This window comes from Sinocyclocheilus grahami, unplaced genomic scaffold (assembly GCF_001515645.1).
Source record: "Sinocyclocheilus grahami isolate Dianchi unplaced genomic scaffold, SAMN03320097.WGS_v1.1 scaffold86.1, whole genome shotgun sequence".
Taxonomy (NCBI): domain Eukaryota; kingdom Metazoa; phylum Chordata; class Actinopteri; order Cypriniformes; family Cyprinidae; genus Sinocyclocheilus; species Sinocyclocheilus grahami.
Genome location: NW_015505265.1, coordinates 1178821 through 1203677, shown reverse-complemented (window position 1 = coordinate 1203677; position 24857 = coordinate 1178821). Strand labels below are relative to the sequence as shown.

At 37.0% G+C, this 24857-nt stretch overlaps 1 protein-coding gene across 1 annotated transcript in view; it reads right to left on the bottom strand.

The window, feature by feature from the left end:
* Positions 1-24857, bottom strand: part of ktn1 (kinectin 1) — a 42297-nt gene that overhangs the window by 10949 nt on the left and 6491 nt on the right. The window contains exons 2-27 of the mRNA XM_016274383.1: positions 16894-17531; positions 16349-16540; positions 15594-15740; positions 15267-15397; positions 15023-15136; positions 14304-14426; positions 14079-14191; positions 13810-13954; positions 11690-11774; positions 11396-11604; positions 11231-11299; positions 11112-11149; positions 9746-9836; positions 9582-9650; positions 9465-9493; positions 6981-7071; positions 6738-6806; positions 6578-6615; positions 5793-5883; positions 5598-5710; positions 3753-3822; positions 3553-3593; positions 3352-3442; positions 1685-1771; positions 432-521; positions 164-262 (exon numbers count right to left, since the gene is read on the bottom strand). Coding sequence (XP_016129869.1) covers positions 164-262; positions 432-521; positions 1685-1771; positions 3352-3442; positions 3553-3593; positions 3753-3822; positions 5598-5710; positions 5793-5883; positions 6578-6615; positions 6738-6806; positions 6981-7071; positions 9465-9493; positions 9582-9650; positions 9746-9836; positions 11112-11149; positions 11231-11299; positions 11396-11604; positions 11690-11774; positions 13810-13954; positions 14079-14191; positions 14304-14426; positions 15023-15136; positions 15267-15397; positions 15594-15740; positions 16349-16540; positions 16894-17531 — 3073 coding nt within the window. The remainder of the gene's footprint in view (positions 1-163; positions 263-431; positions 522-1684; positions 1772-3351; positions 3443-3552; positions 3594-3752; positions 3823-5597; positions 5711-5792; positions 5884-6577; positions 6616-6737; positions 6807-6980; positions 7072-9464; positions 9494-9581; positions 9651-9745; positions 9837-11111; positions 11150-11230; positions 11300-11395; positions 11605-11689; positions 11775-13809; positions 13955-14078; positions 14192-14303; positions 14427-15022; positions 15137-15266; positions 15398-15593; positions 15741-16348; positions 16541-16893; positions 17532-24857) is intronic.

Sequence of the window (24857 nt, the reverse complement as noted above, 5' to 3'; positions counted from 1 at the left end):
ACGAGCTGAGACCAGACGTGAGATTTGATCGTAGCCACCGCTCATGTCCATATTGATCAATTCCAAGTTTTGCGTTAAAACGACTGTACGCCCAATTTTCTGTCGTACGTTCGTTTGATAAATGAGGCCCACTGTCTCTGGAAGATTTACAATGCTTCTGTACCTGGGCATCTCCAGCTCCTGACGCAGGGGCAAAGGTCACTTCTCCAGACGAGCTCTCTCTCACAGACGTCTCAAACTTCTGTAGCCACTGCTGGTGGTTCTGCACAATCAGAATGTACATTTACACTAGAGGATTATGCAAACACGCACAGATGTGAATCCTGATTCAGTTTATTAGGATGGGAAGATGAAAAATTATCTGTGCTTTTCTTGCACAATTTTGATTAATTTTTTTTTGCTTTGCGTGTGTGTGTGTGTGTATTGTGCACCTGGTCAGTGGGCAGTGGCACATGCGGCAGGAATCTGTGCAGCAACGCTCGGCATTCGGTCTCCGCTGACTCCAGCACTGTCTGATGCTCCTGTGGAAAAACACAGATCAAACACTCCCATCAAAAAGCTTAACAGGTGCTCCAATTGCATTTCATAGTTCAGTTGAAAACCACTCCATAATCCATACCACAAAAACTGTGCCTAGATTTGTATCAAGCCACTGGTGCACCCCACCAAAAAAAAAAGTGAAATCCCTGTGCTTTTATCAATTTCACTCATTTCCACTATAATCCATATGTACTCTCACATAAATGGACACAAATTAAATATTCATCTGTTTTGAATAACATTCAGCACCAATCCCAGACTGACTAAAGTTAATTCTTATTGGTCTGTGAATTTTGAAGAATCACTGTAAAACAAACAAGCAAACTAATTGTTTCTACTTTTTCACCACAATGCTTTTTAAACCTCTACTCATCAACACATACAAATAATAAAACAACATCTAAAAGCCAGCACTGAATCTGAAACAAAATTTTTGTTTTAAGACAATTGTAAAAAATAAATAAAATAAATACAAATTTGAAAAAGCAAAAACAAAACATTTTTACTTCATCTAGACATTTCCCAAAAAAAAAATGTAACCTATTCATGTTTGAAGTCACCATATTACTGAAATGGGACAAGAAGAAAAAATACTGGACTTCAAGCACAGTAAAGTAATTCAAGATATTTATAGGTATAGTTCCCTCAAAAATGATAATTAATAATCATAATTTTTTTACCCTCATGTTGTTCAATCTTCGAAAGAACAAAAAAGATATATGTTGATGACGTTCGGTAACCAGTTTATTTCTTAAAATATCTTTCATGTTCCACAAAAGAAAGTCATAAAGGTCTGGAATAATGGGGGGGAAAAAAGAGGATTAAAAAAAAATAGCTGGACACTCATTTCAGGTGACTTGTTTAAAACAATTTTGAAAAAAAAAAACACAAAAAGGAGAATTTAAAAACAAACAGCAAGATCCAGCCAAAATTTCAAAGCAAGTTTGCCGTTTTAAACCGCTCTCAGCATTGTGCATTAGTAGCATGCAGCTGTGCAAGTCAAGAGTTATGAAATGAGTTTGCAACCATTCATGAGGAAGTTAATAAGGAATGAGAACTTCACTGGTCAATAAATGGCAGAGGCTTATTGGAGCTGCTTTGACTTGACTCTAGAGTGAAGTAGTTTGGTAGTTGTGGTGCGAACCTTGGCGCTCTTGGCGAGTTTTCCCTGAAGTATGGTCTCGGTGGCTGACAGCGCCTCCATAGCGCTCCAGTTTTTCTCCCGGAGCTCCTAGTCAGTTTCAGAGAAACACCACTTTCAGTTCAGCCTACACTCTTGATTGTCCCATTCATTTGGCCATTTATAGAACTACGTATGCATTCCAAAGCACAACCTGGGCACTTCCCTGTATCACTGTTTTCCATCGACATCGAAGGTTCACAAAATCATTTCTAGACTAGAAGCAATAGCCTTATCATTTTGAAGGGTTAACAAATGTTCAAAAATTGAAACTTTAAATTCCCTAACAATGACCAAAATCATCCTGCAACTCAAGAATTACAAGAAAAAAAAGAGAGAGAAAAAGGAAAACTAAAAATGTACCATGTGGAATGTTCAGCTAAAAAAAATGGTGGATCAAATGCAAGATATTTAAACATCATAGCATATCAAAAATAAATGAATGACCTAAAATAAAAAAAAGAAATAAAAAAACTAATTACTGAGCTGATGTACAGAAGTGCTCTTAGACCATCTAAACCACTGTCCACAACAATATTTGAAGAGCCCAGAATTTTCCAGTTGTTCATGATTTTCTGGATTGGGATTAAGGATAAGGTTTTTAATTCATAATTTCTACTACATAAAATATTTTAGATTATGGCATAACAAGAAAAATATATTTTTCTAAAAATGCATAAAAATACACATGGAGTTTTTTTTCAGGTTATTCAAGACAGTGGCAACCATGCATCTTCAAAAGGAAAAAAAAAAGTTGTTGAGGGGGTGAATATAAAATATTTAAGTTTAAAACTTATTTTAATGTTTTAATTTAAAGCATTTTAAGAATACATGCATACACGCACTCATCATAAGACGTTTGCTACACCCCCTTGGTTAAGAACCAGTGATCTAAACAGACTTCCCAATGCTTCTCTTCGTTTTTCTTTCAGACTATATTATGCTGTGATTCGGAATTTTGAATGCAATGTTTTGTTAAATCAAACAATTATATTTCTTAAAGGTGTATTTGATCATTTTTTGTTTTTGTGGCCGATATCACATTGATCTCAGACTTTATACTGACACCTATGGATGGATGCACAAAAAGCAAACGTTACCATTGTAGGAATTCCCTATCAGCAGGATGCTTTTTTTTTCTCAACAAAAATGTTCCACAATGTAGAGTTATCAATGTATCTAAAAGTGCTTCCTCCATGATGGGGGACCACGTGTATGTAAAGGAAAACAAGCTTTTCTCATGTTAGTGTACCATATTTTCTGGGACAAAAGTCGCATTGAGTCAAAGAAAAACCTAATGCACTATTTTAAATATTATATATATATATATTTTTTTTTAATAAAGAACTTTAAAAGTATTTTTAATTTAGTGCACCTTCATTGCAGTCACTAGTACCCTTAAAATGATTACTAACACACTTAAAACATCCAATAACATTTATAAGAAACATTTCTCAAAGGTTCAGGGATGCACAGCATCTGGTCAAGTCTATAGAGCTGCCATTCAAATTCAAGTCACCTGCTTTACATGCACATTAGCAAGTGCATAAGGCAAGAAAATCTAAAGCTTGGCTTCTGCTCCCTCTTCTACCAGTAAAGAGCTGCTCAAGGCTCAATCTCGTTTAACTTACGTTGTTCTTCTTACGATGAAGCTCCACAGATTCCCTCAACTCAAGCAGCTCTTCCTGAAGTTCAGACAGCCTCTGGTCCTTCTCTGCCAGCCTGAAGAAAGACACACAGCAGAATGAATGTGTGTATTATGTTGGTGTCATAAGCCTTTATCATACGGTTACAGATGATCAACATATTAAAAAAATGAATATGAATCTTACGCGGTTAATAATTCCGGGCTGGGAACGGTTGAAACAGTTTGCTTTGGGGAAAAAGAGACACACAAATGATTATATCAGTGCAAAACAAACTGAATGTCACAATGTCGAAACATTTACCTGAAGTAAATCTAATGGTTTACACATTGATAGTTTGTTGTAGCTATTTATTGCATCTGATATGAATTTCCCAGCACTCTCACCTGCTGCTGTTGAACTTCCTTCTCAAGTTCTCTCTGCAGTCTCTTAACATCCTGATCCTTGGCTGTTAACCTACAATAACACACAAGCATTACTGATCTGGGAATCTCCAAAAGAATCTTGTACAATAACTGTATGGTGCCAAATTGTGGCCAAAAGATTAGAGAAAAATATGCAATTTGGTAAAAGCTATAATTAGCTTCACAAAAAGTTTTGTAACTGTAATATTCTTAAATATGATTTAAATTGTTTTCAGAACGGCAATTTAATTTCAGGAACTGACTAATGGAACTGAATTAGAGAACAACTTTGTGAAAGTCTGGGTGAGATGGCTAAAAATATTAAATCAGTCTTTTTTTATATCATTCAGTATCATCCAGATTTTGTGTTTCATAAATAAAGTGAAACGTAAGGAAATGCATTCCACATGTTTGTTAGAAAACGCATGAAAAACATAACATTGTTTATAAGTAAACTCTAATTTGGGCCCCAAATTTTGTGCTTTATTTTTTCTAAGTTGTGTTTTGTGATTTAATTCAAATTTATCATCAGTAAGGGTGTATAATTAAATTGAATTCATAACACTTGCTTGAATCTTTTAAAATGTAATCAACTGAAAATATAATAAAGCAATATGCCCCAAGAAGCCGTGGTTTACAGTGAATTTATAACAGCTAAGGGGCGTTACTAGGCACGACGCAAAGCTGTTATAAATTCACTGTAAACCACGGCTTCACAGGGTTTATTGCTTTTATAAAACGGTTATTCCATATATGTAGTAAGGTTTCACAAAATAAAACAGAGCAAATAAAGTGTAATGATATTAATAAAAACAGTATTCTTCCACCAAACAATGTAGTTCCTCAGAAACAGTTGTGGTTGCCAAGCAACACACAAAGTAAACACAGGTGTATGTTCGTAGAGTAATTTACAACGGCTTCGAACGTGGCTCAACCAATCAGAATCAAGGACTGGAACTATCCGTTTTATAACACTTAATTTACAATAAAACATTGCAATTATATTATTTTACATAAATCCAATTTTACTTCTGTAATGTGATCAATTTCAAAGTGGAAAAAAGATAAGTATTACTTGTCGTTACATATAAATACTTATATGTGAAATGTTACTTGATTTATTCCATTGGGATTAAATGACAAGCAAAAGTCCATGTGACAGGCTACATTCACACCGTCAGCTTTTGGGATTGACAACCGCATTTTCTTTACAGGTGTGAGTCTCGAAATGTCCTGTTCACACAGCAGCTTACAGTTGTGTTTAGAATACTGTCTGTATGAACGTGCAACGGGAGTCAAGCCCGTATTCAAAGATGAAAACTTTAAAATCAAAGATGGCGACGTGCATAAAACTGAAAGTCTTATCACTTTCTGACACGACAAGGGTCCAATCGAGCCGCGAGTTCTTTCGTCAAATCTTCATTAACCAACAGCAGCTTTTAAATTTGGGTGGCGAGTGGAGTATTTGAGTCGCGCGCAGAACACAAAACTGACAAGCTCTAAAACGTTCAGATGACACGCAGCTCATTTCTCCGTCACTGCAAGTTACAGAAAACACATGTGAAAACACGTAACACACGTTAGACACGCGTTTGTGCGCCAGAGTGGCTCTCTCTCGCACTGTATGACGTGACAGACAACTAGTTGTCCAGTCCTGTTCAAACAGCGCGCGTGTTCCAAGAATGCGGTTGTGAGTCCTGAAAATGTACAGAATGCGGTTGTCACGCCCGTAAATAACCGAACTGTGTGTGAACGTAACTGTATTAAGGACTCAAAAACAGGACTGACAACCGTATTCTGCTGCTGTGTGAACGTGGCCATACATACTGAGCATGAAGCTCCTGGAGTTTAGCGTTTAAGTCTGAGTTTGACTCCTGAGTTTCTCTGCTCCTCAGCTGGGCAAGTTCAGTGTTTAAAGTCTCGACCTGCTGTTGTAGATCCTATGAACACACATACATATAAGCCTTTAATACATCATGATGAGCACAGACCGTTCTAGAGCAATGAATAGTACATACTTACCTCCATTGTCTTCTTTCTCTCGGATTCTTTGTCCATTGCTGACTGCAAACTTTCCTCAACTGATTGAAGTTTCTCATCCTTCTCCTGGATCCTGATAAGAAAGTTAAAATATTTTAGCACTCAAGAAATAGTTTCTGCCATTATAAATTCACACTGTATGCGGTTTCTAAAGTGTGTTTTCAAACAATAACAACTGGCATTGTAAAACTTTACAAACTCTAATTCATAGGCCTGGAGTGGTCACTGGGAGATTTGGGAAAGTTCCCAGTGGCCGCTCATAAATTGGGCCACTTGGACATAAAGCCAGTTTCACACAGGACGCAGAAAGAGCAAGTGTCTAGTTCATTTTAAATGAGAGGCACACAGAAAGAGGCAAATCGCAGACAGTTATCGTAGTGGCAAAGACGTGTGCTATATTGTATTATAAAATATTTATAGCCGCCAAGAAGAGCTGTGCACATGCAAACAGCGGGATTTTGGCTGTAGAAGCATGCATCCTGCTGTTTGTGTGTGCACATCTCTTTGTTGCATTTTTAAAAAAAAATATTATTATATGGCATATATAAATCCCCAGCTTCTTTTGCACACACATACACGGAAAAAGCATGTGTTATTCATTTGTATGTGGTGTATTTTCAGCTGCACCTATCCATACATTTGACTGCAGAATGATTGCTTAAGACGTTTAGCATGTCATTTGTTCTTGTTGAAACATATAGGGGGTATTAAATTGTCAGGCTGAAAATTGGCCCCACTCTGGCCCTAGTTGTGATTTTGTAACTTACTTTTGCTGTAGCTCTTCTAGTGTCTTTTCTAACATTGTCTGCAAAAATGTGGTGGAAAGAAACAGGAAGAATGTGAGTGGGCAGCTTTGGCAGGCGTTAATCACAATACGACTCTCTGTTCTCCACCAAACAATGCCAGTGTGTTGTAGTGGCTCACTACCTGTTCTGAGGTCTGTTTCTGTACTGCCTCCAGTTGCAGTTTCAAACCTTCATACTCATTTTTGTCTGCCTGTTTAAAAAACAAAAAACACATGTTAAAAGATGCATTCAACACAACAAACGTAAACCGATTATTTAACTGCAGTTATAAGAGCATTTATGGTGCTTTTGTTAGTTTACTATATTTATATATTAGTATATTAGGAACTAATATAAATATTAAAAACTGTATTTTCTTGTTCACCTTCAGTTCGGCTTCCTTATTGGCCACCTGAATGAGGCTGGACTCCAGCAAGTTCTCCACCACTCTAAATTTGTCATCACGTTGCTGAAGGCTAAGGACACATAACACAACACGCATTAATTAATGATCTTTAATAAACAATACGCATCAATTAGAGGTGTAACGGTACACGTATTCGTACCAAACCGTTTCGGTACGGGTCTTTCGGTTCGGTATGCATGTGTACCGCACGAATACAGTTTTTCCTTCTTCTTCTCAGGAAATTCAAATAATAAATGGCGTTTGACCATCTTTTATGTGGCGCGACAGATCGCTGTTTAAATGCCTTAGAGAGCCGCTTCTGGGACGGTTCAGAAACGTGCTGGTATAATCCCAACACAAGTACAGACTAGAGCCGCCGCGATCAGCTCCGGTTCCCGTGTCTGAGCCGTGACGCCCCGCAGATTTGTGCAGAGCGGAGCGCGAGTGAACTCGATCATTCCTTCCTCTGTACTACTAGTTTTAACACGAATAAACATGACTGAACATCTGATGCCTCATGTAATTGTTCAATCAGTGTTTCAACCGCGGAAAGACATCAACAATACAGTGTGGAAATAAAACACAGCTCGTTAGTTCACTAGAGAAATGAAGTCCATAGAGGAGCATTTTGTGAAATATTACACCATATACTCATTATATTTTACTAAACCTGTTAGTCTTAATTACTTAATGTACAGTATGTTTAAATTAATCTGTTATGAAACATGCTATGACAGCCATTGTGTAATTGAATATATTTTAACAAATAACTTAGAAATTGTATTATTTATAAGTTAATTTAAAAACTGCATTATGTGCAATTTACATGTTTGCATACTTTTTTTTTTTTTTTAGTTGAGTGTTGATCATCTGTTTAAAAATAAATAGCAATTAAATTTAAGTTTGGGTTAAGTTGTTATGCCTAATTGTAACCTTATAATGTAAAAGGTCTCTCTATAGTTTTAAGCATAAGCTGATAAGATTTTTTTATCACTAAGAAAATTTAAACTATAACTGAATGTATTTAAAGAAAGAGCAACTTGTTCAATAAACCATAAAAAAAATTTTTTTTTAAAGTTTAGTTTTCCCCCCTGCTGTACCGAAATCACACCGAACTGTGACATTAAAACCGAGGTACGTACCAAACTGTCATATTTGTGTACCGTTACACCCCTAGCGTCAATGCATTTATACTGAAAAATAAATTACTGGTTGAGAAACCTAAACTTTCTCCACATAAGGAGAGCTGTGAGTGTTCATGAATAAACATTACACACTTTCCAAATGATACTTAGAAATGCAAAATTATAGCTCTAAATCATATTTCATTTAATTTGGAAATTCATTTAGGAATCTCTTGTTAATTTCATAAGTGTCTAAACTTAAATTTTCATTCTAATAAAACACACACAAACAAACTTGTATATATTATAATCGATTCTTTTTTTAATTTAAGCACTTTTTTATTTGTTTGAGATCAAAATGTCTAGTTTCTGTTGTAAATGCATGATTGTAATGTTGTAAATCCATTTGTAATATGTAAAACTACTGTTTAAGTTCAGTTATCTTTTTTGTTAATATTTTTAATATTATTGATGCAATATAATATAATCAGTAATTAAGTTTAAATTACTTTTTTGGGTTTAATTTATTATTTGTTTTGCTAAAATTCTCTTTTTAAATATAATTGTTAATGATATATTATACTGGTCATACTATGAAAATAGCAAGCAAATGGTTTCATTTAATTCATAGATTTTTTTTCACAGACATTTTTATATCACTGACATTTTAATACCTGCTATAACACAAAAATAATCAGGTTACCGGTATTGGCCAGTTTTTAAATATTAGTACAGCACTAGTGCGATAAATATTGCTATTTTGAAATTTCTATGATCAAAAATATAAATATAAAAAATATAAAATATGGTTTCCGCAAAAGTATTAGGGAGTGTAACTGTTCAATATTATGATAAGAAATGCCTCGAGCATCAAATCAGCATATTACAATGATTTCTTAAAAATCATGTGACAGAAGACTGGAATAATTATGCTGAAAATTCAGCTTCACCATGATAGGAATAAATTACATTTTCCAACATATGAAGTTATTTTCCATTTTAATAATATTTCATAATGTTTACTGTAATTTTGATCTAATAAATGCAGGAGAACTAGAAAAAAAAAATAATAATAAAAACTTACCAACCCCAAACTAATCTGTGAGTAGTTCAATGCATAATTTTTTTAACAAATATTCAAAAATATCATCCATTTTTTAATAAAACATTTTAAACAAGCAAAACATTACGGGTAGCTTGGCAAGCTACTTCATAAGTTTCTAGACTTTGATTGATTTTTAATATCTGCTATAACACGAAAATAATCTGTATCGGCCAGATTTTTAATATAAGTATAGCACTAGGTCATCTGTATTTTGTTTATATTCAATGCACTCACCTCTGCTTCAGCTGATCCACAGATACAGCCTGGGGAAAGAGAGGACACCACAGTGGCTTGTGTTAGCGCAAAGATGTATTAATGGATTAGTGGAAAGAAAAGCAACTGAAGTCTAACCTGCTCAGAAACCTGTGCCTGCAGATTCTGGAGGTCTGTCTTCAGTGTCAGGTTCTCATGGTGTATGGCCTTCATAGGGTAGAGAGAGCTGTGAGTTCACTACACAGCGGAAATCACACTTCAGTTCAACTGGTGTGAGCTGGAACGATGGTGCTGACACTTGCCTGCATTTTTGTCTCCCTGCCGGCGCTGCTGCTCCTCTCTGCATTAAGAGAATCTTCTAGACTCTTCCTCTGTAGCTCTTTTTCAGCCAGCCTAGTGAGAGACACATGCAAGATAATGTATAATGAGGATTAAAGGGGTCATAGGATGCCCATTTTCCACAAGTTGATATGATTCTTTAGATTCTTAATGAAAAGTCTGTAACATAGTTTGGTTAAAATTTCTCAATGGTAGTGTAAAATACACCTTTACCCTGTCAAAAACAGCTCTTTTCAGATCAAGTTGTTTTTGTAGCATTTTCCTTTAAATGTTAATGAGCTCTGCTGACCCCGCCCCTCCCTTCCGAGCTGCTCTCTGAGGGACTGTTTACTTTAGCCGCATTCATCGTGAAGCTTGCTAATTAGCACAGTATTAGGAAAGGCGATTTGCAAAGATTCATTAAAAAAACCTTACTTCTGTAGATGAGGCTGGATCACGAATGATTCGCGCGAACATAGACGCATTTAGGCAGATCGGAGGGCGCATTCCCTTCAGAAACAAATCCACTGCGAGTTCAGCGGCTCAGATGTCAGGAGTAAATGATGACTGCTATGTTCATTATTACATCCAACAACAGAACACCTCAATCGCTTAGGAGTCATTCTTGTCTACATCTGCTCCAGCGGTGAAACAATGGCGGACTGATGACAGCTCACTCAGGGCGGGTCTAAGGTAAGACACCAGTTCAGTCTGTGCTGAAACGCTACTGTCAATCAAACTATCGTGGGAGGGGCCTGTCTGTGTGACGTCGCACAGACAGGCATCTGAGATCTACTTGATTTGAGAAAGGGGAAAAGATTTAACACGATTAAAAAAAAACACTGGGTGGATTTTTATCATTACAGGGTGGTTGTGTACACAAACTGCCAACACACATTTCAGTTCAAACAACTTGTAAAAGTGCATGTCGCATCCTATGACCCCTTTAAGACAGCTGACCGCCTTAAGCTGTGTCCCAACCATGTGATACAGTGGCAAGTGATAAATCCGTTCCATGTTAGGACTTTTGGCTGAAAGTAGAAGGTCTTATCAGTACAAATTTCTTTACATAGCTGTATATGAAACAACAAATACTGTACTGTCTAACAAGCTGTTATTTTATTACTTGACGTAGCATTTTATTTGATGCTGAAATATCACATGACTATTGATGAACAGGGTTAAAAGCGCATTTTCAATATTTTCTGCAGTTAAGTTTCTTCTGTGCACCGTCAATGTGAATATTGTAACCTAACCTGTTAATACGGGTGTCCAAATATATGCAGTGTAAAACAGGCCTTATTTTGTGCAAAAACCATAAAACAAGGAAACTTTGAGGTGACCACTTACAGTTTTTGAAGCTCTTCGAAATGTGATACCGTTGCAGCCTAAGAGGAAGAACAAAGAAATTACTCCTAAACATGACTGTCCACCAACAAGCAGAGACCGATTCCTCCTCATCCACATACCTGAGTGTTGAGCCGAGTCTGAAGATTATCAATCTGAACTTTCAGCGTTTTGTTTTCATTAATAAGATCCTGTAAATGACAACGTTGTGTGATGATCAGCAGCCATATAACATGCATACATGCTTCTTTAGAGTTCCAGGAGTACTTTGACTGCTCCTCAGGTACCTGGACTTGTTCCTGCAGTTGGTCGTCAGGCTGCATGGTGTGCTGAGACGCCTCCAACAGCTGCATGACCTGCAGCTCCAGCTGCTTGATCTTCTGCTGCTCCTGCTCTTTAAAGATGAGTGTGTCCGTCAAGTTGCTGTGGAGAGTCTGGATCTCCTTGTTTTTATTGGTGATCTCGCTCTCCACAGCCATCAGCTGATTCTGCAGCTCTGAGAAGACACAGGAGACACTGCTTAAGTGGTGTGTGCAGAACACTTGAAGTCTGTAAGATGGGGTATGTGTGTGTGTTTCTACCTTGTTTAGCGGCCTGAAGCTTTTCTCTCTCTGCACTGACATTGTGCAAATAGTTCTGCAGCTCTTCCCAACGACGTTTTGCATCCTGCGACAAAAGATACAAAACAGTTTCAGCTCAATAGCTAAATGTAGTGAAGCTACAAACAGATGCTAAATTTTAGAGGCACTTAAACAAAAGCTCAGCTGTTTTCAAGAGCAGCCTTTCCTGTAACAATTTAATTCTGCCAACAAAGCAGTGGTGTAAGGAAAATGGAAATTAATGCTTGAAAATGAAAATTCAAATCATATAGTGAGCAGAGGAGATAAACACTCTCCTAGAGACTTCGGTCTGTTTTATATACAGGAAAATCCTATTCATTTAATCAAATTGGTTGCTGTGAATGGCTTGTTTAATCAAATTAATTCATTTCAATGACCAGGTAAAATGTTGAAAAGTAAAAGAGTAATTATGTATGTAAATAAATACATTTGCCAATCCTCATTTATCAGTGGTCACAAGTCATTTAACATTTTAAATCTGGTTAAGCAATGCTATTAAAATCAGTGATTTTTTTTTTTTTTTAAATCAGTGGTTCACTTTTATGTAGTTAATATCTAGAAACGCTAGCTTTCCCAAGGCAGACAAACTTAGAGTGGTTACAATCATCCGGGTTTAAATCGCGCTTAAATTGATTTGATATTGACAATATTTACACTGAAGCTTGCAGGCGGCTATGGTAAGAGGCGTGATATTTCCCGACCAGGCGCCGAGTCCTGCCAATCACAACACACACTGGCCCAGCTAACCAATCACAGCACATTTCGTATTTCAGCGTTTGCAACACTGTTTGATAACCGGCCACCAGCAGAAGAACGGTGAATGCGTGAGTTGCGCACTTGAAAACAAAGCCCACTAGACAGTGACCATGAGCTGATTTTCTGAATGCGTCTCTCACAGACTGGCAAAGGAGTATACTTTAAAGGCTTGTGCACTCAACTGTTTGTGAAATGGAGCTTTGTGCTAGTGTATCCTACCCCTCTCATTCGGCACAAATCCAAATATTCCATAATATTTCCATATTTGCGATGTAACATATCTGAATGCTAAACTATTATTTATGTAAACTATAGGCTTTGTAGTCGCGTTCCAACGGTGACACAGAGGCGGGCGCACTGATGTTTGGTTCACTATTTTATTTTGATAAAGTACCAACTGTGCTGTCAAGTTAGCAATGCTGGAACTGATGTGTTTTGTGTGTGTGTGTGTGTGTCCCGGCGCGATCACTTCAACTGTTTCATTATACCAGCAGAATCAACTTTAAACACTTATTGTCTTATTAATAATGCATCACTGTATAAAGGTCTGCTTTTATTTGTGTACACTCACAATGAAAACAAAACATTGTGCTTTTGTAAAATAAAGAAAACAAATAGGATGTCTCTTTCTGCCATTTGAGTTTCCTTTCTGTGAACAAATTAAGCGTGTCACAAAAATGAACTGAAACTCAGCGTATATAGGCTATGTTACGTGTCGTGCAGTTTTTTTCCCCTTGTTTATCTGTAAACAATCAAATATATTTCAAGAATGTATTCCTTGTATGTATACATGTACTGCAGATTATATATATTTAACAATGTAATAATATTTAGTATTTTCACATCTAGGTAGAATTTTTTTAAAAATTTGTACTACTGTCTGTTCAAAATAAATGAAAAGAAACTGAGCATAGTAGATTTGTTTTTTTCCCCGTTGTACCGAAATCATACCGAACCGTGACCCCCGAACCGAGGTACGTACCGAACCGTGACACCTGTGTACCGTTCCACCCCTAACAAATAAATATAGATATAAATATATATATAAATCTATTATTTTCTGGGTTGTCCGTGTAGCTTAGCTTGCAGTTCTGAGTGCATTTTGAAAGTTTTTTTCTTAAATTTCATCTGATCATGAATGTTTAAGCTAACATCCCACTTCTAAACTAGTGCAGGGTAGTTAGCTACATATTGCACTTCGTACATCATAAACCTTTAAAATGGTTTCTTTTTTAAACTTAAATGCCTTGTTTGGTGTTCTAATTCAAAAAGATGTTCAAAAAGGCATGCTAATGGAAATGTATTGTGCAGGGCTTTGTAGGCACCTCCAGTTGGGACATATTCTGCTTGTAGTTGACTTCTAGACCCTTCCGTTGCAACTCTTCCTGCTGCAGCTTGTTTTTGGTCTCTGCTAGCTCTTTCATCAGGCCGTTGCATTCCGAATGCAGTTTATTCAACTCGGATGACTGCCTGAAAAAAACACATTAAACAAAAACCCAGCCTTATTTGATGGATGGTCTTGAAATACTATATTATGAATCTTGACACTCTAAGTGGACCAAAGGAGAGGAATTTGGGAGTTGGCGGGACTCACTTGTTCTCCATCTGGTTGGTGGTGGAGCATCTCTCCACAGCATCCCTCAGGATGCCGTTTTCCTGCTGCAGTCGTGCGATCTGTCCTTCCAGCTGTTCTCTTAATTGTTGGAACTGCAGAGAGAAATGTAACTTGTCATTACATGTTCTTACACATAAACATACCACATCATTATGACTTGCATGGTTAGACCACTAAGTCTTATCGGTAAAAGAGATTGATTACCTTAATCTGCATCTCCTGGTAGCTCTGAGCTTTCACCTGCATGATGTCCTTCTCTCTGGCAACACGATGTTCATGCAGCACAGACTCCACGCGGCCCGTCTTCTGCTTCTCAGCCTGCAATTCCTGAAGTCCCAGTCAATAAATTACTACCAAGCTCAGTCATATTCATATTTTTACACCATATTTACGTTACTTATTTTCTATATTGTGTCATAACTAGAGCATGTTTATGTGGCACTTTGCAAAAAAAGGGCTTGAAATTAAAAAAAAGTAATAAAAAGACTATTTAAATTTTTTGTCAGAAATTTTGAAATATTTTATGAATATTTGTATATTTTATTAATTTATATGAGGTTTGCAAATTTTGGTAACATGTCTGAATAGTGTCAACAACCCTGAAATGATTATTTTAGTAATAAACATTAAGTAAACAAGCATTAATTAATTAATAACCAATAAACCAACTGAAAACTTCTGGTAACAGGGCTGAAAATTGAACGAGATTATTTCCTCGTCTTTCCCAATAAGGGTTCAAATGAATTACATTTTTGGGTGCACAAATTTAATGTATTTATGCTTTTTTTTTTATTGTGATAGAGGAACATAAAAATATATAATGAGTAACCAATTTGTACCTTATTCATGAAAAGTGCCACACATTTCAAAACCGGGAAGCCTGGTACTCACATCAGGAAATATAAGTGAAATAATTTACTAACCTGGCTTAACTGTTTGACTTTGCCCTTGGCGATAGACACCTCCTCCTGTAGCGTGCTCAGAAGACGATCTTTCTCTGCGAGCTGCTGGGCAGAGGGCTCAAACTTAGCTGCAGACTGGGAAAGCGAAACCAGAACAAATCATCAGAAATCTGACGACTCAAGCTTTCACTATAGACCACATTTCATTACTGCATGATAGCAAAAAACACTAAACAAGAAACAAAAGTCAACCTAATCTTCTAACCTTATACCAGCTGTCCAAAGCGTTGGGACTCTTGTCACGGAGCAGCGAGACGAGACTGACCACATCAGAATCTGACAGCACGAGTCCACTCAGACTGGCCAGCAGCTCCTTGAGCTTCACCTCACAGTTCTCTGCACAAAAAAAAATCACAATTTCAAACCCTCCGTAGGCAGTATTTTATGGGATCATAGGTTGTGCGGTTTCCTAATAACTTATAACTCATTAAACAACGAAAAGTATCAATAAAAATGTTTAAAATAACTAAAATCTGGCTAGACCTCCCACTTTGTGTAAAAAAAAAAAAAGTGTATGAAAGATGCCAAGTACCTTTGTTGGTTTCGCTCTTTTGTTTCTTGCCATGTTTGGTGGGTGCAGGAGCAGGGGGCGGAGCCTCATTGTTTTGGTTGCTCTGGTGGTTTGTCGAGGTGGTGGAGTCAGTGACCGGGGCTGAGGACTGGACATGCACCTCATCCACTGAAACACACGACCACAGCAATTATTGAAGCAATACTTTACACAAAACTAAAATCACTTACTCATCATTATGTTTTTCCAATCTGGTTTAACTTTGTTTCTTCTATGGAACACAAAAGGAGAAGTTTAAAAGAATGTTCATGCTGCTCTTTTCCATACAATAACAGTGAATGAGAAAGGACACTTCCAATGCTCTACAGTAGTCCATAGAACTCATGAAAATTTCTCTCAAATATGCAGTTTGAATTTACCCAAGTGAGATATGAAAGCATATAGACCACTTCTATGGTGCTTATTTGCTAGTTTTGGAGCATCACAACCCCTGTTCATGGTATAATTTTCTAACAGAGAAAAGAGCAACATATAGAACATCTTCAGAACATCTCCATTTGTGCTCCTTGGAGGCAAGCCAGTCATATGGTTTGGAACAACATGACAGTGAGCACATGATGATAGATTTGAACTAGCCCTTTTATATAGTGCAACGTTGGCTTTAGGTTATAAAATATTGCCATAGATCTCACAAACCAGATGTCTACTTTATTGATTCACTAACTCAACTGAGAATTTTAACCTCTCTAGTTTGTCTGATTTTGGTTTAATCTTACCTGTGATGACAGGTTCCACCTTCTGTTTCTTCTTCCTACGCCCACTGCCGCTGGAGGCAGTTGGTGGCGGTGCTGCTGTGGCAACAGGGGCGGCTCCGTCCTTTGCCTTTATCTCCACCTCGATGATCACAGGCTCTTCCTTCTTCACCACAGGAGGAGAAAGATCAGGCTTGACCTCAGGTGGATGCTCTTCTGTGAGAAATGAGAGCTAGAGATCTTTAGAGAGGAGCATGAGAAGGTGTTCGGGGTGGTTGTTAGGGTAATGATGGTGCTTGTCAGAGTGTTCTGAATGGTTTATGAATGGTTCTGGTTTTGAATGATTTTTAGTAGCGGTGCACCAAAATTTCGGCAACTGGATATTTTTGGGCGAAGCAGCAAAAACCAGCTGTACATATATGCTGAGTGTTGGTATACTTTGGCCTTTACTATTCACAAGTTGAATACTGTACATTGGATTGCCCTCATGGAAGAGAACATTGCACATTTTCAACAACTTACATGGCATTTGCATAACACATGTTCCTATTTGTAGGTAGTCCACTCACCAGACTCACTCTTCTGCTTCTTGGCTTTCTTTTTGCTGGTAGTCTCAGTTGGTGCAGGGGGCATGGCCTGAGGCTGCGGGGGGCTGGACTGCTTGGTCAGGGGGAGGGGCTGCTCCTTACGGACAGCAGGTTTGGAGCCATTGACTTTCGGTTCTTCTGAGGCAGGAGGGGTAGTTGGGGTTGTACGGGAAAGGGGTACAACTGTTGGGACAGCAGCTGGAGAAGCTTTTGGCTTTTTCTCTTTTTTTTTCCTCTCTCTTATCCCGGATGGAGGTTCTGCCAGGACCGGAGCAGTAACCGGTGGACTCACGGGCACCGCCTCAGAATCCTCATCATTCGAGGTAGGGCTAGTGGCATCAGATGTATCGAAATCCCTCAGTTCTTCCTCTGACTCGCCGCCCTCACCTCCTCCCACTCCACTTCCGCCGGTCTCCTTCTTCTTGTTCTTCTTTTTCTCGTTCTTTTTACGAGTATCGGGCTTGGCGGGAGGCAATTTAAGGTCTCGCTTCTGGCGGGCCAGAACCTCATCGTAGGAAGTCTCTTTCATGAACAGCCAGAAAAAGAGGAACATGACAGCGATGACCAGTGACGGTGCCAGGATGAGCAGGTACTGCGAGTCAGCCATGTCCAGTGCCATTCTTGAAGAACACTAAAGAGCAGAAGGACAGAAGTGAGCACAAATATTCAGCCGGATGCGTGACAATAGGGACACTTGACAAATGCAAACTACAAAAGGATCAAAGTTGTGTATATGGACCTATTTCAAGGTCTTTCGGCTAAACCACAAACATGAAAAAGGCATAATATCTACACTACTTAACACTAGAACCGCCAGAGGTCGCTGTATACCTAAAAGCGCCAGCGGGTAAACGGTATTTAACTATTTATATGGCTAAAGAACATATTTCACTGTATTATGCTACTGTCTTCACAAAGAAGTGTCTAGAGTCATGAAATGATTATGTCTAGTCATCAACTATATTTTTATCCTGTTGTTTTATGTTCAAGACTTTTTAATGCAGGCTACACTAATCCATAATGGTCAGAAACCCACTGACAATGGAAATTAGAAGGTATAGCCTAAATATGTGGGTGGTTTAATATTATAATACAATGTCATTAATCAATATATTAAGATAACCCATGCTATGAATGACTAAAGACAATAATAATTCACCACACTGCATAGGATGATGCGATGAAAAATTCAAGCGGCACAGCTTCACCTAAATATTTATTAATTTGTTTAGTTATATCATTTATAATTTGAATAAGAGAACAACACCATTAAACTTTGGGTAATCAAAAAAATGGTTTTATTCATTACATCATATAGATCGGATTTTTTTACTTCTTCAGGAAACGGCCAGACTAGAATAGCAACACAGTAGTGAACAATAAACGATATGGCAAGACAAAAATTTAATAATTAAACCAAAGTTTGACCAATTAGAGTAACGTTAGGCTAAAACATGTAAATATGATATCTGGATCACTGTCAGATGAGCCGTCAGATGCTGAGCCGACCCAGTACGCATAACTTACCATCAGACTCTCCATCACTCATGGCATCTAGTGTTTCTAATACCTACCTTCCATAATAGGGTTGTGGCGGTGAGGAAATCTTCCCACCGGTTAATCGACATGCGACAACACCGGTAATACCGGTATTACCGTGGGGGCGGGGGCGTACCCTCTTTTCCTCGCTTTTAAATAGCCTGTAAAAGTGGCGTGCGCATTTTACTTTCACTTTCAAATAGTGGCAATTCGGCGTAAAGCAATTGTTCGTTTTTAGTTCATTTGAATTTTCCCTCTTTTCCTCGCTTTCCTTCGCTTTTAAATAGCTTAAAAGCGGCGTGCGCATTTTACTTTCACTTTCGAATTAGCGGCAGTTCAGCATCAATTGCTTGAATGCAACAACAAAATACAACGTCAAACTCACTTTAGTCTATATATAAAACATAGAACTTTTATTAACAAAACAAATAAAAATACACCATGCTATAGGGCAGGCTATGCCTAATATAAAATAACAAATAACTTACACAAAGTTTAAATAGGTATACAAAACTGGAAATAGGCTAAGTAAACATGTATAATATATAACCAAATAAATAAGAAACGTAGAACGTTTTTTTAGCAAAACGAGTAAGAAAGCTTGGAGGCACGGCATACACCTTGAGGTCAAATAAAATAAATAAATGACACCAAGTTTAAATAAAGTAAAAATCAGTAAACAATGTGGAACCAATTAAATAAGAAACGAATGTTTAAAAAAAACTTCTAAAATCATCTTAGATAAACGGCAAAAGTCAACAGGCTTTTCAAAGTCCAAAATATTGCCAAATAGGCGCTTTTGCATCTAGTTTCGAAACTAAATCATCCGCCATCGTCTTGTCTGTCTCACCTCGCCTCACTCTTCTCGTCAGTCAGCTCGACTCACTCTCCTCACTGGAGAAATGAAATCTGATCTGTGATGCGACTGTCGTTCGGCACGCTGCATTGAGCAGCCGCGTTCAGTTTTTAATTGTAGTGTCTGTTCCTTTACTGAACTAAATGATTTTTATTACTATAAAAAAATCAAAACGACAGTGGGGGTCGGTGCCGCAGTGGGCAAGTGACATAACCGGTGTTGCGGCTTAACACTGTCAGCACTGTCTATAAACCTACATAAACCGCCTTTTTTTTTGTCATTTTGACTTTATGAAACTCATAACTAAATCAGTGAGTGAAAGGCGTTGCCAAGAAATATACAATGTTAAAACACAAGTGGCAAGAAAATGACAGCGTGAAAATACATGCATTATATAGCGGATAAATTTGACCCGCTGGCGCTTATAGGTATAAATGCCCCGTTTTTTGATCTGGTTTTATCTAAATAATTTTTAACAACATTGGACTGTAAATTACATAATTTTAGTAAAAGTCAATGATTGGGAGACTTGAATGTTTTATTTAAAATCTGTTATGTACATTTGAAAAACAGCCACGGGTAAAATTTACCCTGTGGCGGTTCTAGTGTTAAACCCAATAGTCACTGACACACTGCAAAAGTATGGGGGTAGCAACTAGGGGTATGCGATATTTCTCGTCGACAATAATATTGTAAATGTTGTTTTACTGAAATGGAAGCTGACATTATCAAATATGTCACTCACTTTGCAAAAAACAAACAAAAACACATCTTGAGAGTCCAAAACCATTCAATGCTTCATTAATCCTACTGGATGACACTATAACTGAAAAGTTATAAAAGGCAAAAACATTCCTGTATAAGCTTTTGTTTTTTTATATTTGTAAGATATGATATAGTTAAGTAATATCACACAAGCAAGAGTGCTGTTTTCCCAAATATCAGCACATTAGCATGATCGGAAATGTGTTGATTTGTGTTGACAAAGTCCAAAAAAGCCAATTGGGAATCTCCAAAACTATCAAGATTCAGGCATCAGGTCTTAAAGGGACAGCAGCCAATAAATACCTGCTGCTGTTATTAATGCGAATCAAACAACAAAACACAGCTTTGACAAAGACTAATCTAAATTTAATTTATACAGTGAACACTATGCAGATTTATTTTACACTTTAATTATGACATTTCTGTACCTGAATACTACCGACCTTATTTTATTGGTAACGTTGTTTTATTGTATTTATCTATGCTTGTAATTTGTGTATTTGTTCTTATTTTTACTGGATGTTCACTTGTCTATAATCATGTTTGAGCTTTCTCGGTTAGGCTAGAAATTTTTGCTGTGGTATCGAAGTACTTAGCTTTAAGTAATAAATGGAAAGCAAAATTATATTAAAAAAAATTTTTCTTGCTGATCCAAAAAAACGATCTGATCCGTGACTCAAAAACCGTGATATGATCCGAACCGTGAAGTTTAACCACTAATCAAAATTTAACTTTTTGTCAATATCGCACAACCCTAGTTGCAACCGCATTACATCTTGCAGCTACAAAACCAGAAACATAGCTGCGAACGGTTTGCCAACAAATTGATGTACAAGGCAATGAAGCGTCTGGACCACTCCAACACACAATATATATTTTGTTAGCTAGATTTCACACATGGCGTCCATTTTCATGCAGCTACTAGATAACTCTGTGGATATTATATTTCTTTTTATGGTGTCGAATTCAAAGAAACAGACCTACAGTTAAACCACATCAGGTTACCGGAATTAATCGGAATCTATCTCATTATCATCACACGAGATAAAGTTGTGTATTGTGCTCTGTTATCAGACTATATTGGTACCACAGCCATTTGTACTTTCACCAGGTGCTGTTTAACATAATGCCTCAGGCAAAACAAAATCATCACACCTTGGCACAGTTATTCAGCAAATTGCATAAGATGTTCTAATATGGCCAACCCTGGAACGCCGCCTCCTCTGTGGTTGACTTCTACTTGCTTCTCTTACTCTAAAAATCTCACCTCATCACCTCCTCCATGTCTCTGGCTTCTGCATTTCACCTCCACCCTCTGGCAGTGGTATGATCCAATTAATGTGTGTGCTGAGGGCAGCAATCTGGGTTTACTTATGGACACCAAGCTAAGTACCTGTGAGTGGGTGACACTCACTCTCTCACATTCACTTTTTTTTTTCAGAGACTGTATACAAGTAATATGATCACAGAGCTAAATAATAAAGCCTAAACCACCACGATTATAAAAAATAAATTTGTTTGTTGAACAGATGACACTGTGGAGCTATGCAAACCCAAAGCCGTCATTCAAGACACCCTTCGCTAACTCAATTGACATCCTAAACTCAAGCGGCTTTGCAAGGAACAAAAATATCCAGCCGGGAAAATGTCACTCCAGTACGCTGACGCTGAGTGGTCGCAGATCTGAAAACAGCACGACTCCCCCTTCAATGCTAATCTAGCCAAAGGATAGCCATTAAAGGCCTCAGAGTGGCCTTATAAGAAAAAAATATTTTCAGGATCAATGTCAGTCTTGCGTTTGGCTGGTATTAAAGCCAAAGTGTCAAAAAAAAAAAAAAACTTTCTATGATAGTTTAATCAGTTTAATAATTATTTCAGTATTGATAGGAAATTATAGTTTTTGTTAATATTTTGAATTAGATTTTTTTTATATTTTCTGTTTTTATTTAAATTGTATATATAACGTAATTGTTTAAAGAAATGCAATTTTTTTTGGTTTCAGTTTAAGTTTTAGTTCAAGTGATAGCTCACCCAAAAATAAATGTCATTAATTGCTCACCCTCATGTCGTTCGTTCATCTTCAGAACACAAATTAAGATATTTTTGATGAAATCCAAGAGCTTTTCTGGCCCTGCATAGAAAGAAATGCAACTGAAATGTTCATGGCCCAGAAACGTAGTAAGGCCATAAGTCCATAAATAGATAAAAGTCCATGGGAGTTCTCCAGTGGTTCAACAGCAATTCTATGAAGCTACGAGAATAATTTGTGTTCAAAGAAAACTAAAACAATGACTTTATTCAACAATTACTTCTTTTGATGTCACATGGACTATTTTAACAATGTCCTTTTTACCTTCCTGGGCCTTGAACATTTCAGTTGTATTTCTGTCTATGCAGGGCCAGAAAGCTCTCGGATTTCATCAAAAATATCTTAATTTGTGTTCTGAAGATGAACGAAGGTCTTACGTGTTAAAGACAGAATATTTTTTTGGGTGCACTATCCCTTTAATAATAATTTGATGATAACGAAAAACCCTGAGTCTGACAGAACGAAACCGTTTACTAGCCAAGAAGAAAGAAAAAAAAAAAATCAATGTCTCGTCTGATGTTTAATTACGACGAGGAAACAAGAAAAAGACAGGCTCTTGATTGAAGCCATAAAAGTGGACGTTTGGTTGAGTGCTTTCATACAAAATGCGAAGCAAACAGAAACAGTGCGCTGTTGTGCTGGGTGACATGCCTGGCTGAATTCTGCCCTCAGGACAGTGAGGAAAACCAGTGACAAGAAGCACCAGGTCCTGGAACGGCCGTTTGCTCTGTCTGACTGCAGTCTGTTCGGTTCAGCGTGTCCGAGAAATTCACTGTGTTGGGAATATGGATAAGCCGATTACATTAAAAATACATTTAGGAGCACCATTCTACTGCAATTTCCCAGGAGCCCTTAAAGAGGCCATCAGTCTAACATTCTCCATTTTCCGGTCACATCTCACAACGTTTCTTAGCCAAAAGACACCATTTCCAAGACAGATGCATATGAACTCTTAATTCATAGTATGTCATGCTCTTAACAAGCAATTAGTCCCATGACGGCCCGAGATAGAATCAGGGTGGAAATGGAATGCATGTGTGTGCACATGAAATATTTGGTCTAATCTGATTGTGCTCGCTTATTGCTGCCAGAAAAAAAAAAAAAAAACAGTGTAGTGCTACCAGCTTTGCTTAAAACATTTTGCGGTTTAAATTAATTCCGCAGCATTTCTCAGGTTTTCCATTAAAATGACTGCATTTAAATAAACGAATAAATAATTGCTAATAGATAAGTGGTTTGAGCTAAATTTTCTCTCTTTTTTTTTTATAATTGTTTATTGATTATAGGGTCTACCAATAAGTGGTACCATGTGATAAGTACCCAATATGGTTTAAATTCATTATTAACAGCAAACTATTCATAAATCATGTTTTATTGCTGTAGTCTAATATTCATTTATTAATTGTGTCAAATGGCAGAATTAAAACAAAATTAAATCCATAACCAATATCAGCCACTTAAATTAGTTTTGTTCATAAAAAGATAATAATGCAGATTCTGTATGGGCCCTTGTATTAAAATTACCATTAAAATTCTCATTTAATATACAATCATATCTGCTTACACAAAATGTAAAAAGTATATGTATATATATATATATATATATAATAAAAAAAGAAAGCATTTATTGTAAAGATATGATTACTGATTTATTGCACTTTTGATCAAATAAATACACCCCTTCTGATCATAAGAGACTTTTGACCCCAAACTTTTGAATGCTAAAATTAATTTAATGTTTAACAATGCATTTAGTAGTTTTGTTAAAAACGACTACACTTGATTTGATCATCAACTAGTTATTGCAGTCAGTTAACATTTTTATGTAAATGTGTAAAAAAAAAAAAATCAAATATGGATTAAAATATAATACTTGTATGAAAATACTTGCGTGAAAGCATACTGGACTATTGCAAATGCAGAAAAGGAATTTTGAAAACATACAAGATGGGACAAGCAGCTGTTGAGGTGTAAACTAAATCTGCTCACTGCCCTTACTTGCATATTCCCTGTTAAGAAAGTGGAAACATTTCTTAGGCTTCACGTGTGTTCGACTCACACAGCCCTGTGCACAGAGAACACAAGAAGTGGAGATGGGTGTGGTGCGCTCACTTGCTCTGAACTGCGTGTACTTTTCTTTGCCCTGCTGAGAGGAAAATGAAAAACAAAGATGTGAATCACTTAAAAGCAGTGCGTCTGTAAACGCTGCCACAGGAGGTCTTTAGCTCTGGCAAATCTATTGCTTTATGTAGCTGGTGCCAAGCAAAATGGACATATCTGCTCAACAACACTATGCCTCACTTCCATCTGGATTAATAAACACTTTGCCTGGCTATGTTCAGAACACCATACTGCTATACTTTTTCTATTTCTGTAGCATGCAAAGTATGTGAACTGTCTGCGTGAATACCCACCTGACCAATATTTTCCAATATGTGTACAAGACAGCTTACTGGGATGGGTACTGTATCCCACAATGCAATGTGGTCAACCATCTCCAATATGATAAATAAACCAGATGTAGTACCAACCCTTCTTTTTAATATCTCGTTTAGTGCTGTCAAATTATTAATCGCATCCAAAATAAGTTTTTGTTTACATAATATGTGTACTGTGTATACTTATTACGTATATATATATATATATATATATATATATATATATATATATATATATATATATATATATATAAATATA